Source organism: Corvus kubaryi, unplaced genomic scaffold (genome assembly GCF_017639235.1).
Source record: "Corvus kubaryi isolate FWS band 111438036 unplaced genomic scaffold, C.kubaryi_AGA036_p1.0 138, whole genome shotgun sequence".
Classification (NCBI taxonomy): domain Eukaryota; kingdom Metazoa; phylum Chordata; class Aves; order Passeriformes; family Corvidae; genus Corvus; species Corvus kubaryi.
Genome location: NW_024580672.1, coordinates 20,420,078 through 20,435,244, shown reverse-complemented (window position 1 = coordinate 20,435,244; position 15,167 = coordinate 20,420,078). Strand labels below are relative to the sequence as shown.

Genomic DNA, 15,167 nt, shown 5'->3' with positions numbered 1-15,167 from the left:
GGGGTTCTATGACACACACACACACCCCCCGAGCTGTACAGGAGGCAACTGTGCAGCAGTGCTGTTTACCACTCTTATTTTTTTTTATTAAAACACCTTGCAATAAAAATTTTAACAGCAATAACGTCTGCGACATTTGCAACGAATAAATACTGAAAAGAATAAACAGCTGTTTTAAATATCGCACTGACTTTCATGGAATTACGGAACGGTTTGAGTAGGAAGGGACCTTAAAGACCATTTACTTACAACCCCTGCCATGGGCAGGAGCACCTGGCACAGACCGGGTCGCTCCACGCCTCATCCAACCCGGCCTTGGACACTCCCAGGACGGGATTTTAGCTGGCCGCAGCGATCAGAACCGCAGGGATTAGAAAACACCCCGAGTTTCGCTGAGGGCCGTGCCCCCCCTCACAGCCGGATCACCGAGCCCGGGTCCTCCCGCTCGGGAGCGGCCGCGGCCGCTCCGCCCGCAGCGCTCGCTGGTTCCGGGGCGTGCCGGGCATGGCGGTGGCCGGGGACGAGCCCTTCAGCCCCTCGGTGCTGGGCACCAGAGAGCAGTGAGTGCCGGGCACGGGCCGGGCACCCGCGGTGCCCCCGGGGCGGGGACGGGCGGGACGGGGCGCGGAGCCACCCGCTGTGGGGAAGGTGGCCCTGCCCACGGCATGGGGAGTGAAAATGAGTGGTCTTAAAGGTCCCTCCCAGCGCAAACCAGTCTCTGGTTTATGTATTGTTTATCTATTTAGAGAGTCTGTGATTCTGTAAAGTGGCGCTGCTACACAGGATGCAGCCTTCTCGCCCTTTCGTAGAATCATGGGATGGTTTGGGTTCGAAGGGACCTTAAATCCCATCCAGTCCCAGCCCCTGCCGTGGGCAGGGAACACCTTCCACTGTCCCAGGCTGCTCCAAGCCCCAATGTCCAGCCTGGCCTTGGGCACTGCCAGGGATCCAGGGGCAGCCCCAGTTGCTCTGGGCACCCTGTGCCAGGGCCTGCCCACCATCCCAGGGAACAATTCCTTCCCAATATCCCGTCTAGCCCTGCCCTCTGGCAGCGGGAAGCCATTCCCCCTTGTCCTGTTATTCCATGCCCTTGTCCCCAGTCCCCCTCCAGCTCTCCTGGAGCCCTTTTAGGCCCTGGAAGGGGCTCTGAGGTCTCAGTGGAGCCTTCTCCAGGTGAACACCCCCACCTCTGCCAGCCCAGCTCCAGCCTTTGGAACATCTCCAGGCCTTCCCTGGACTCTATTCCACATGTTCATGTTCTCCCTATGCTGAGAACCAGTGCCTCACCACCCACACAGTCAGTTTCTTCCAAATATATAGCCTTAAACTATCTTTCAATTTTTCTTCCCATCCCTCTTTAATCTAAATATTTCCCAGTATTAATTAAGATATCCTCTCCTTTCTTCCCCTGCGACTCCAGCTGGGATGCTGCGTACGAAAGAGAACTGCAAACTTTTCAAGACATTGGAGATACCGGGGAAATCTGGTAAATAAAATAATTCCTGCAGGGTGTTTCTGCTGTTTCTTTACCATGAAAGACATTGCAAAACCACAGCCAGCAATTCAGTGGGTTGCTGACAAAACGATGGGGAGTTTTACCATTGAAACCAGCAGTTCCTCTCTTGCCCAATTTCACAGTGCAGATTGCTCAGCTGCACCTGGACATGTGTCACTACACAGAAATTGAGCTGATAATTGAGGTGTATGTTACTGACAAATCTGCTTTTTATCCCTGAGCTCAGGTTTAACAACACAGCAAGTTGCCCTTGCTGCTCCCTTTTTAAATATATGGATGTTTTCACCTCCCAGAGTTGGTGTTTCAGTGAATTTTAAGGCTGTGTGATTAATTTTAATCTGAACAAAGCAAACATGGAATATGAGCTATGGCAGTTGTTACCTCAGTAACAGTAGGAGGGGCTTTGCAAAAGCTGGAGAGGGTGAGTGATGAAATAAACTTGCTGTGCCTTTTGTACATTTTTTCTGATTTAATTACCTGAGCCCTTTTTCTTTCCAGGTTTGGAGAAGAAAGCATGGTGCGCATAATCAGGTGGTTGGAAAAGCACAAGGTCCCCCTTGACAGCTCTGTGCTTGACATTGGGACTGGGAACGGTGTTTTACTGGTTGAACTGGTTGGTATTTTGCAAAGTTTGTGTATTTTTTCTACAGAATCAGAGCAGTTTAAATACAGTTCTCACAGATGGCAGTGGTAATCATGGGGAGCTGTTATCTGTGTGAAGCACAAAAAGTGTCAATACTTCAGGCTTCAAAATTTGAAGTTATTTCTCTAAATCAATCAGCCTGAGAATCCCTTGTTTTAACTTTACCTTCTTGCTTCCCCACATTTAAAACTGCATTTCTTCCCATTGTCATGTAAACTCTCCCAGATAAGGAAATTAACTTGACTAATTCACAAAGTACCCTCATGTGCAAAACCAGACCCTATCTCTGCACTCAGTTGTCATAATAACACTCTTAATTGATGTAAAAAGCAGGTAAACCCAAAGGTTTTGTGTATATGACTTCAAAAGTTGTTAACACTTCTTTTAAAGAAGTGTCTGTTTCTGTCAGGGTGGGAAATCTGATCAGGTATGTTATGATATTGTTGTGCAGAAGATGTTTAGGAGTTCTAGTATTTTTTTCCTATTTTTGATTGGGTTTTTTTGGTGTAATACTGCAGGGGAGCTGGTAAAGAAAGGGGCTGTCATACAGTCCCGGCATCTGTTCTGCATTCCCCATTGGCTCCATTAGTTCCCGTAGGAATTGGAAGGACTGGAAGTCAAAGTCAGGTTTGCACTGGAATTTTCTTTAACAAGGACTTTGATTTTAAAAGACTTTAAAGCCTTTGTGGGGACTGGCTGCTTCACCACAGCACAGGAGGATTTATGTCATCAAAAGCAGAAATGTCTCATCTCACTAAGAGAAATTAGCCTAATAATGGTGATTGTTGAGTGTAATGGTAGCTCTATCATGGTTGAAATACCCAACTGAAAATTCTCACCTCTAAGACTTCAATTTTATACTGACTCCACTTACAAATGGGAAACTGATTTTTCACACTGTAATGGGAAAATGACAGCCTGATAGCTTTTAAAAACCATTAAAAACTGCTGTGAGAGCACCCTCCTCCCTTACATTAAGCACCTCACAGTACTGTGGTTGCTTTCATAGGAAATTTTCAGTCCAGTTCCCTCTTGAAAAGTTGCTTCAAACATTACATTGGTTTTTTTTGCTAAATAATTCAGGATCTCGCTTGCTTAGTTGATGTAAATGGAATTTTTTGTGTGTTAGTGCAAGGCTTGGAAATCAAGTTGGAATTCTTTTGGCAGCTACTGTAGGACTGTCCTGCCACTGAAGTTGGACTCCATCATGGGATAGAAATGGCAATACTGGAAAAAGCTCAGTCAGAGAGGGCTTTAGCAGCACCTCTCTGCAAGGGAACTACTTGAGTGGACGGTGTTCACCCAAGTGGGGGTGTCAGCCCCAAACACAGGGCAGAGCTGATAATGTTCCAAACTCCCTTCAGCTCTTCAATCTGCCTCTTCAAGAAGCAGCAGCAGGGTGCTGTAAATGCCAGCTCCAGGGCAGCAGTCCAGCTGCAGGGTGCAGTGTGGTCACGTTTGGCACAAGGGAAGGATCCCTTCCTGTCACAGTCAGGCACTACAGGTTCTGCAGCATTTGATGTTGTTTATCTCTAAACCTTCCTTCTCTGCCCCCAAGACTAGAGGAGTGAATGGGAACTCCCTGAAGTGACTCAGGCCTTTCCTTTGCAAACAGAGGAGCTGTTGTGGGAACTACTCCTCCACCCCCAAACCTTCAGCACAGGCATCTGAGGAAGCCTGCTTTGCTCCGGGGAGGAACGTGGGCAGGAGCCTGAGCAATAAATGTTCTCCATCCCATGCAAACAACAGTGTCTTTGTGTTCAGCTGCAATTAGCCCTCGGTTCAGAACAGCTGGTTAGCACTGAGCTCAGGCCTGAGGGGCTGCTGTAAGGAGGAAGGACAGTTGTGGAAACTCCTCATAGTTTTCCTGGCTGTTGAGGTGTCAGCCTTTGGAACAAGCAGGCATGCAGCTGGTTGCTTAACACCGCTTCAATCCATGTGTTTTTCCAAACCCGAGCCTCCTCCCTGTCTCTGCTGTGACAGCCTGCAGCTGGCCAGAGAATCAGAGCTCTTCCATCAGGTTTGGATCTTTCCAGACCCACTGGTACATGGGATACCCTGAGCTGATCCTTTCAGCTCCTACCTCGAGGACGTGTGTCCCTGCTCCTCTCCCACATGCCCAGCTCCAGCTGATGCCAGGAGCCCACCTGCTTTGCCAAAGGGTTGTTGGGATCTCACAGAGTTCCTTAAGCTGAGTTATCCTTATCTGCAACAAACTTAGATTAACAAAGTCTCTGTGTGCTATTATAGGTGGTGCATAACCTGCTGGAAAATTGCTGATACAGACACCTGGCAGCATGCAAATAATTGTATTCAAATAGACATTAGCATGAATAATTAGGAAAATGTATGATTTTGCAGTGGATTTCTAGTGCAATGTATTACATCTTTTGGCTCTTAAAATTTGGGTAATAAACCAAATAATTGCTCAATCTTCAGTGTTATGTGTCAGGGAGGTTTTTTTCCTTATTTTGAAGCATCTGGCATTGTGTCACATGCCCTCATCACTGAAAATTCCTGGTTTCTAAGTTACTTTTGGTGCAGATAAGAGAGCCTGTTCCCCTCCAGGGTGTTACTTTTCACAGTTGTGCTCAGTTTTCCACTTGACATAAACCAGCTTTCAGTCACCAGTTCTTTTGCTGGGGTGTTTAGGCAGAATTATTTCAGCTCTTTCAGCTATTTAGCTCTTGTAATGGTAACAGATAGAAAAATGAGTAAAAGGTGGGTTGTGTTTTTTTCCTGTTACTAAGAGGAGGAGAGATGAGATGGATTATAGCTAGGGAATGTACTGGCTGGAGAAAAACAGTTGCTAGCACACTGATTAAGATTCTCTGCTTCTGTCTAGGCAAAGTCTGGTTACCTGAATCTCACAGGTATTGATTACTCACCTTCTGCAATACAGCTTTCAGAAAAAGTAAGAGAGAAAGAAGGGATGTCTAACATTAAATTAAAGGTAAGTCTTGAGAGAAAGGTAATTGAAGAAATAGAAAGCAATTGAGCTCAAGATTAAACGAGCTAGTTGGTATTCAGATGTACTCAGTGTACTAAATGAATGATGTCTTTTGACATTCATTTGTGAGAGAACTCTAGCCAAATAAATCTATTTACAGGAAGATTTTTGGTCTTTGTTTTTTTGTTTGTAACAGTCATTAGGGCTAACATGATTTCCCTGCTTGGAGTAGGGAGCAGAGTAGTGGTTCACCAGTTGGCAAGTTGTGTATTTTAGCTGCTACATTCTGAATTTCAGACCTGAGGTAGAGGAAGAAATCCTTAAGTGATAGAATCCCTACCAGCAGCTGAACAGCAGGAAGTTTGAGAGGCCTTGCTGGAGCAGGGGTAGGAGCAGATGACCTCCAAAGGTCCCTTCCAGCCTCAGCCACGCTGTGATTCTGTGGCTGCCTGTCATTCTGAGCTCTGCTGTGGCTGTTCTACCCTCCTGCTCTGTATCTGTGTGATGCCTCTGCTCCTGTGTATCAGCTGTAAAATCTCTGTGTGGCAGGCTCTGTCTGTTCATCTGCATTTGTGCAGTGCCTGGCACATGGCAGGCATCAAAGTACAAATAATGATTTAAAGAATGAGCTTCAAGTGTGTTAGTTTGAGCTTTAGGTTACAGCAAATAGATCATCACACAGTGTCTAGAGAAGAAAGGAGCTGCCGTGGCACCGTGAGTTACCCTTCCCTGAGCACGCCCATTGTCAGGATTGAAGCTTTGTATCCTAAAGTCTTGCTATGCATTAAAGATTCAGAAGCTGCCGAGTAGAAGATTGTTCTCACAGCTGCAGACTTCTGGTTTAGGTAGAAGACTTCCTGGCACCCTCAGCTGAGCTATCAGGCTTTGACATTTGCATTGACAAGGGGACTTTTGATGCCATAAGCCTCGACCCCAGTGACGCGGTGGGGAAGCGGAAGCTGTACGTGGGATCCCTGTGCAGGGTGTTGAAACCAGAGGGCTTTTTCCTCATCACCTCTTGCAACTGGACCAAGGAGGAGCTGCTGAACGAGTTCAGAGAAGGTAAGCAGCTGAACAGAGCCCTCTGCCAACTTGGGGTTGCTGAAGGAAGGGATGAGTGAATTTTAATGTGTGTGTTAGCATATTGACTTTCCCAGATCAGGATTAGAGGAGGTAAAGTGATTATAAATGCTCCAGCCTGTCTTCCCTCTGTTTTCCTTGGGAATTACAGCTCCTGTGTTTGCCAGCGCCAGGAGAGGACAGGTTTGCTGAGGCTTTGGAGGTTGGGAATTTTGGTCTAATTACCCTGGGGAAGTGTGCGTGGCCGGCTGATACTTTTTGGGTCTTTGATTACTAGACCCAGTTCACCCTTTGATTGTACCAAAATTGGGGTAACATTGTTACCCATGGTTAGGAGAACTGACAAGTCTGTGCCCTTTTATATCACCTCCCCAGCTGCCCTTTTGATCCATCTAGGAGTTTTTTTTACACGCCAGTCAGCTCCTGAATCTCAAGCCTGAGGCTTGAAACTCAGTGTGGATCTGAAACAACCATCCCTTCTGGGGAACCAAAATTACTGGCAAGTCCTCATCTTCTTCTGCCATTAATTTGTGCAAGTCAGCCAGCTAAGATTTTTATTATCCATGGAAGAGTTTCAGCTGTATAAAGCCGTGGTGCAGTGTAACAATACAGTCCTATAAACTCACAGATTAACTGACTTGCAAGTTTTCCAGATGAATAAAGAATGGTTTGCAAAGGGTTATCCAAGAGGCGAATAAAACTACTTCCTTCTAATAAAAGCATTTCAATTTCTGTCTGGCAGGATTTGAAATTCTGGAGGAGCTGCCAACACCCAAGTTTTGCTTTGGAGGAAGAATTGGAAACAGTGTAACAGCATTGGTTTTCCAAAGGAAGAAAGTGAGGCCATCCATTTTGGACAAATTAGATTAGATGAGAAAAGTCTGAACTTTAAACCTGACAGAAAACCTCAGACACGTGTGTAAATAAATGCTTTTTGAGTGCACAGTAAAATACTATGTATGGAGCTCAAAGGGACTATAAAACATTGCCCTAGAAACATTTCAGCTTTGCATAATTCGCCCATAAATTTTGTCCTTGCTACAACCTCACTTGTTTTAGGGAAGCTGCAAGTTTGTAAGAGAGAAGGAAATCAGATGTGCTAAATACAGAGACCAACATAACTGAATGATATTTGTGTTTGAAACATAAAGATTATCTGATATTTAATTTTTGTGCTGGTAAGCAGTGACCAATAGAGGTAAAGGTATTCTACAAAGCAAAAATCTCATTTCTCTGTTGTGCAGTGGAACAGGGAACAAGCTTTTGCAATGTAAGTGCTGGATCTTTAATTTTTTTTCTTAGGTGAACATGAAGGTAGCTGTTACAGAGGGAAATGAGTATAAAACCCACTGCACTTTCAAAAAAAAGGACCAGTTGGTACTTTAAATTCAGGCTTTCAGAGGTTCTCAGACTTAGCATAATTGTGTCTCCTCTGAAGTAGCTCAGGTCTTTTCCCACAGAAGGAGTGTTTTTAAGTCCCTTGCCTGAGTGAGTTCATGCCTGGTCAGTTCCTTTCCCTGATCTCATGAATACATAAAGGTGTGATGTGACATATGCCTCCTTCATTATTAACCTGCTATATATTAATGTCTTTAGACTCACAATGACCAGAAGTTTTCCAGGGAATTTCTCAGGATGGATTTTAGCTGCATAAATCCAAAAGAATTCAAAGCATAACTATCCATTCCTTGTTCCTTTTTTTTTAAATATATATATATAGAGTAAACTTTTGTGTGCAATCCTTTTGCTCAATTTTGTTGCCTTCATTTCTTCTGTTTTGTAACCTCAGAATATTGCTGTTGCTTGAAAGGCAGGATAATGAGATTTCTTCATGCCTTGACAAACACATTTGCAGGTGACAATAAACTTGTTCTTTCAAACATCAAGGAGGCCCTCTTAGGCATCAGGTTTTGTTTCACAGGCAAGGTCATGTTTGCTTATCGGGGAATTGCTTCTTGTACTTTCCACGCTTCTCCTCATTCCCAGGGCCCAGGAGATCTTTAAGGGTCAGTAAATACTTCCAGTCCTTTCCCAGGATAGGAATCAAGGCATTATTTGAGCAGTGGTGAGTCCTCCCTCTGTGATCCATCCATTGATGTCCTCAAGGTAGGAATCCTACTGCTACATCTTTTTGCAAAATGAAATACATTCAACTGGGAGAATGGTTTATCAGGAGAGCTGAAGAAATGTAGTCCCAGAATAATTCCTTGCATATTTGGTCAGACTTGGGTTCTAACCTGAGTGCCAAAACCGAGGGCTTGTTACCATTTGGGTCACCGTTGTAGTCCTGTATTCTGCCTCTGCCCAGCAGCCAGCTGGAATGCTAGGAAATGTAAGTGGGAATCCAAACAGGGGATTTTTTTAGCATAGTAGTACAAAGGATTCAAAGTACACTGCTGATAACAGCCTTAGTAAAAAGCCTATGACATTTTTGGCATCAGGTAGAGTTAATACAAGGAAATTTTAATTGTCAAGGACTCTGGCAGGATGTGTTTCAGGCATCTGTTTTATTCCCATGTGTAATTTTTGCTAATGAAAGCATGATGTGTATTTAATCATGGAATGAAAATAAAATCAGGACTGGCATGGATTTTCTTTTAATCAATTAGTTGGAATTTAACCACAGATTCCCACTCCACAAGATATGTAAGATTCAGGGCAAGGATTGTTTTCTCCTCTTCACAGAACTGACTATTATTAGTTTTTGTTCTCTGGGTAGTATTTTTATACAATTTGTAAAGCTAAAAAATAAGCTTCTTAAAATTGCTTGAAAATAAGTATTTCTACATCTGATGTGTAGTTTGCATATTCTGTCAGTCCCAAGCACTTCCAGGTGTCACTGGAGAGCAGAAAAATGCTTGTAAAACATGTTTTAGGAGCTTTATTTTAAGGCAACAGTAACCAAAGGCTTACTATTTAAAATCTGCTCTGTTGGAAACCTGGTATTTTCTGGATAATGGAGTCTAGGTAGCTGCTCAAATACTGACTCAGGCAGTGGGGTTTTTAATAGCTACTAGGATTTGGAAATGACTTGTCAAAGACTGTCCTTGATTTGGAGCAGTTCATCTTGGCAGGAGGTTCTTGATGGTGTGATCTCTAAATGTTGATGCATTTCAGTGAAAAAACTGTTAGAAAAAGAGGCAGAGGAATAAGCAGTGATTTAGGAGAAGCAAATCTCTGCTGGAAGTTGGGGGAGTGCTTTATGGTAGTTCCTGAAGGCTGGAATCTTCATGACTACACAGTTGTGTGACTCTGGGTTCCAGCTGCAACGCCAGACTAAATGCAGGGGAATAAATGGAGCATTTGAAACATGTTTTACTCCTATTGTTTTCCTATCTGAAAACTCTCCATGTGATTTCACTGTCAAATATGAGGTTTGTGGGTAGTAAAACTAACATCTTCCATGGATCCCAGAGGTGGCTGAGCCCACAGGCTGTTCCTGCAGGACTGAATTTAGGCTGGGTGATGCTGGTGAGCTGGCAAACCTTCCTGGAGTGCTTTTGCATAGAACGTGGGCAGAACAGAAAGGGTTTGTGTTCCCTGGTTCATTGACAGCATGCTGAAGGATGAAATTCTCTCAGGAGTGACCTTTTATTCCTGGAAGATTGAGGATGGCTTTTAGTGCCTAAGCCCAAACAAAGCACCTCCACCAACATCTGTGCTTGGCGCAGCTCAAACCTGGCTCCTGGTGTCTCCTATTGCCGAGAAAGCTGTGTTTAGGGATGCTCTTTTGAGGCATTTACTGGGAGAGGCCACTGAATTCACTGCAGGGTTTGTGCTACTGAAAGAGCTTGGAGGATTTTACACTGGAATTTTACACTGTTCACAGAAGTGAACTCTGAGGATGAAATATCTGAGAGACATGAACAAGCTATATTAATGAAATAATTATTGATTTGAGGTGTCTGTTCTAGGAGAGTTCCTACACATGGGACTTTGCTAGAGTGTGAGGTAAATGGGTTCTCAAGACAAAAAGCTTTTGCCCTTTCAACATCACAGTACTTTCTTGAAATAAATACTCCTATAACCATTTTAAAATGAATTAAAAGGTAAGAAATGCCAGACATTAAAATCATGGTACAACTGAATGAGCACAGGAAATTCAGAGGGCAAGTTAAAAGTTTCATTACTCCTTGACTTCCCTTTTGGTGACCAGCTTGTTATCTACAAGAGAGGCATGTTCATCTGATGGTCCTTAAGGAGCAGGAATAGTCACAGAGTCCCAGAATGACTTGGGTTGGAATGGACTTTAAAGACCATCTCATTCCAACTCCCTGCCGTGGGCAGGGACACCTTCCACTACACCAAGTTACTCCAAACCCTCCCCAGCCTGGCCTGCTGTGCTGTCCATAGGCTGTTTTTTAAAGGTTGATTTTTCTTTTTTGAAGGCTTAGAAGATACGGAATTAATATTCTGTTCTTGAAAATCAGTGTAATTTTGTGGTGTAACACGAAGAATTTCTGGGAGCTACAATTTTTTCTTTAAGAGCTGTTGGGTTACATCAGCAACACCAACAGAATTATGGCAGCTGCTTTTCCAGACAGGGCCAGCAGTGATGCAGCATGTGATTCCAGGCTCTTTGTCCCATCAGGAGAATATTCCTGTGAATCGTTATTGAGAGCATCAGGCTGAAATAACTGTTTGCATTATGGGCTCACCTTCTTCAATTCAAACCCAGTGTTGCAACACCATTTCTGAAATCTGGGAATAGCCAGCTGCCTTGATTGTATCATAGGATTTAACACCTACAGCTAAAGGATAGTCGGGGGTTTTTTTTACTTTATAGTTTTCCAACCAATTTTAGAAAGGAACTTTGGATATTTGGGTTTTTAAACCTGCAGTTGCTGTTTACAGCAGAGCTTGTTATACCTGGGTGAAGAAGTGCCACCACACAGATCTCAGGTGTGATTCTCTGGAGAGCAAACAACATTTTCTAGTATCATTTGTATTGAAATTATCTCAGTTCTGCACTGGCTGTGAAATCTGTGAGCCCAAAGAGTCAAATGAATGGGCAAATGAGGGGATGAACAGAAATCCCTCGCTTGGAATGGCTGGGTTTGTACCCAGGAGTGCAGGGTGAAGCCCAGTGTGCAGGGCACAGCAAACAAATACCTGTGAAGCTACAAAGCTGAGCTGACACAGCCTCTTTGGAGTTATTTTTATGTAAGGATGAGTTCTTGAATAGCTTTTCTGGTACATTAGGCACAGCATGCTTCTCTTCATCACTGACGGTGGCTTCCATGTATTTCCACATTCCAGGAATGCACTGGCAGCACTGTAGCCATTGTGAGGAAAATCTGCCTGTACATCTACTCTGCTGTGTCTGTTCTGCTGTGAGCCAGGGTGCCTGGTATAAAACTGCCAAATTTTATGTTGTTTCATACCAGACAAAATCTCTAAGTGTGGTATTTAGCAACATACAGCAAAATTTTCAGTGTTTTGGCACTGGGATTTGCTTTCCTGATCTTGGCATGCTGAGAGGTGGAGAACATGGCTTGCTGCAACAATAACTGCTTTATTTTATAGGCCCTCCAAGCATTTTAACGTATCGAATCATCTCCTGTAAAATACGTGGAGAGCACAAAGAAAATAATTGGGCCAGGGCTTTGCAAAGCCGTAAGGAGATCTGCCTTTGAATTCCTGTTGCTTGCTGCCTTTTCTGGGATAAGAGGAGGGGGAGGCTGCCCTGCACAGCGTTACCTGCTCCGTGGCTGAATGGGTGGTGCACGGCTCCATCCCATGCCTTGGCTGCAACTAGGTTGAGCATGACCTAACTAACCCTTGTGGTAGCAGCTAAATTGAGGAGCAATTAATGGCTACCAAGGGCTTTCAGTGAAAGGGGATGAGGTGTTATAGCCTCCAGACAAAGGAGGGAAAGGAACGCTGGCGTGTTTTGTTTAACACAAATAAGGGAAAAGCCCATCTGCGGCTTAATTTCCATTTGTTAGGTAACAGTATCGCTTGAAATGAGCCCATTTCTGTGTTACTGGAAATTAAACTGAGTGCTGTCAGGCAAACCAGCTGCTGCCAGGTAACATATAAATTCTGAGTAATCACAAGTGCACGAGCCCGTGCTGGAGAACCGGAGCTAATAGAGCCCAGTGAGGGAACAGACACAAACCTCAGCACAGTCACTGCAGCAGCCAGGTATCCATGGGCAGTGTCATGTGTCAGGTAGAGGTGAGGAGAGTGTACTTAGATTGAGAAATTTCAACTGTTGATAGGGTTGAGAAATGAAATTCTAGCAGAAGGATCTTCTACCCCAATTTTCAGTAGTAGTTAGCCTCTCTGGCTGCTGGCCTACCCCAGAGCTCTTCAGCTCCGTGGCTGCTGCACTGCTGCTTGTCCAATGTAGGGTGATGCTTTGGGGCATGTTTGCAGCTGCATCGGGCTTTGCGGATGAAGGACAAATAACTCCAGACTTATCTTAAGCCAGTTCAGACCCAAAGGTGGCTGACAAAGTGATAAACACATTCAGGTGAGAGAAAGGCTCACATTTGTATTTCATGGCCTATTTATTTTATCTGTCAATGTTTCCATTGCTCTCAGTCTGGGGCACCCAGATCAGGTGTCACGCCCTCTGCCAAGGCAGGGAGGGAGGCAGCAAACACAAAGCTGTTGCATGTGTGCAGCAAATGGCCTGTGACATAAAAAAGGGATTTTTAAGTTTGGTGGAAATCCCAGTGTATTCTGAGTGTAGTCAGAACTACACTCCTCATTTCAACTCTCTGCAGAGCAATGCTTCACCTGTTTAGGGCATCTGTGATTCAGGTACTTTCTGACCCAGAGTACATTGATCATATTACAGAGATATCCTCATTCCCTGGGCATGAAATACTTGCTAAAAATATTTCTTCTTGCTGTTATTTAGATTTTGTGAATCTGAGGATCTTCTCTGAAACTATAGGGTGACTTCTGAAGCTGGTCTCCATTTTGTGTTCCTGGAGACCTTTGGTGGAGCCAAGATGTCCCTGTGAGTACGTGCTACGCAGCAGAGCTGGGTGACTGGGACATCATCCAGTGGTTGGGACATCATCCAGTGGCTGGGACACTCTGACTCTGTGGCCCTGGGCAAGTCCTTTACCTGTGTTCCTTGCCTGGCAGGAGAAGTAGAAGGATAAAGCCATAAATAACTGGGACGGCTCAGGTGCTCAGAAGGACAGTGCAGAGTTGTAGGTCATTGTGAAAGGGACATACTTCTGAAATTATTTGTGACCTTGGAGCATATGACTCGAATAACAACAAACTGGAGCAGACAGAGAAGCATCGGAAAGACTGCATGGAAAGAAGGCTGTAACTGCAGCCAAATCCTGTGCACTGGAAGTGAAGGAAATGCTGTCTATCCACAGAGCTTAGCACTGCTACATCAACATGTCTTAATGACTTGGAGCCCAGAATCACTTCAGAAGGACTGTAGGGATCATTAGATTTTTTCCTATCCACGGTTTCCATTGCCATCAGGAAGGCTCCTACTCAGTGGGTAGCAAAGGCACAGCCATCTGAGACAAAAACACAAATCTCACAAATGAACAGAGTGAATTTTCTGTCCACGAAGACTAAACTATCTTGGCCAGTTCTTTAAAGCTTGAAAGTTATTTCTGTTTTTCCCCCCTTCTGACAAAGGGAAAAGGCACTGTCCAGAGCAGGGACCTATGGGCAGCCAGTTATTTAAACAACATTACTGAAAACACTGTCTGTAGAAAACAGGTTTGTGCTTCAGCACCAGGCTTTCACACGTGCTGGGAATTCTCCACAGCCAGCTCATCTGTTGGGAAAGCACAGAGGATGAGAGGCAGAAAATGCTGGGTTTGGAGCGAGCTGCAGAAGCAGACAGAAAACAACTTTCTGCTTGAGTCTTGGAGCCCAAGGCTGCCACGGGAATGGATTCAATTACACTCTGAGCTTTATTGCTGAAATATTCCACTGGGAAACCATAAAAAAACATTTTCAGACTTGATTCCCGAAGTTCTGGAAAAGGAGTTAGCAAGTGTTTTATTGCTACCAGTCTCAACACGTGATAAGAAAAGCAAATACTGAGTGGGATGAAGGAACATGATGCAAAAGCCCCTTCACATCATCAAACCCTTCTCCCTGTTCATCGCCCACTCAGACTGGCCACTCCTGCTTATTGTTATGTGTACTGAGCACGGAGCCACTTTTATTGAGATCAGCCCTCACTGTGTTGGTGGGAGATGTTCCCTCGTTAAATATCTGCCCACTACTTCTGCTTGCTTCCCTCTTACTTCTTCACTGCATTAAATACTAAATGATAAGTCTTTCTCGACAGTAATTTGTTGTCCTGGGCTGTGCAGCAGCAGGGCAGGACGCGCTGAGCACTGCTGATTTCACAGCTACAGCTTCCCTTACCATTCATGCCCTTACTTGTCCCTCACTTGTCCCTACACGCCATCCCCAGCACCGTGCCCGGCCATCCAGCCGGGTGGATGAAACTCAGCCCCAGATTAATTCCTGATGACATCTGTGTTGTCTGCTCGCATCTGTTTAAGATTAATGTTTAGGCTCTGTTTTGTAATGAGTCCTAAATCTTCCTTTTAGCTGTCATGTAGTTTCCTTGTTCGCTCGTTACGCTCGCTCTTGGAAGGAGCCCGCGTGCTGTGCGCGGTGCAGCCTGCGTGGATGGAAAATGTCACTGTGAGAGCACAGTGCTGCTAAAGGCCATTCCCACGTGAAGCCACGCAGATGTGCCTCTCAGTATTGCGGAGCACCCATGGCCCCCTCCTAAATGGGCTTCAAGGAAACTGGAGAGGGACTTGGGACAAGGGACTGGAGTCACAGGACAAGCGGGAACAGCTTCAAACTGAGAGGGCAGGGTTAGGTGGGAAATTGGGAAGAAATTGTTCCCTGTGAGGATGGTGAGGCCCTGGCACCGGTTGCCCAGAGAAGCTGTGGCTGCTCCATCTGTGGAAGTGTCCAAGGCGAAGTTGAAGAACCCGGTCTAATAGAAGGTGGCCCTAGCC

At 44.9% G+C, this 15,167-nt stretch overlaps 1 protein-coding gene across 1 annotated transcript; it reads left to right on the top strand.

The window, feature by feature from the left end:
• The first annotated feature begins 454 nt into the window (after positions 1-454).
• On the top strand, positions 455-8,779 carry EEF1AKMT2 (EEF1A lysine methyltransferase 2). Its single transcript, XM_042019549.1, has 6 exons — positions 455-560; positions 1,421-1,486; positions 2,015-2,129; positions 5,005-5,112; positions 5,955-6,171; positions 6,932-8,779. The coding sequence occupies exons 1-6, from the start codon at positions 505-507 to the stop codon at positions 7,057-7,059; spliced, it is 690 nt and encodes a 229-aa protein (XP_041875483.1). The 5' UTR covers positions 455-504; the 3' UTR covers positions 7,060-8,779.
• Positions 8,780-15,167: the final 6,388 nt, after the last annotated feature.

Bases quoted from the DNA above. Each gene is read 5' to 3' on its own strand.
- EEF1AKMT2 (XM_042019549.1), top strand. From the start codon at position 505: ATGGCGGTGGCCGGGGACGAGCCCTTCAGCCCCTCGGTGCTGGGCACC. The intron at 1,487-2,014 runs GTAAATAAAATA...TTTTCTTTCCAG, and splicing joins GGAGATACCGGGGAAATCTG to GTTTGGAGAAGAAAGCATGG. The intron at 6,172-6,931 runs GTAAGCAGCTGA...TCTGTCTGGCAG, and splicing joins GCTGAACGAGTTCAGAGAAG to GATTTGAAATTCTGGAGGAG.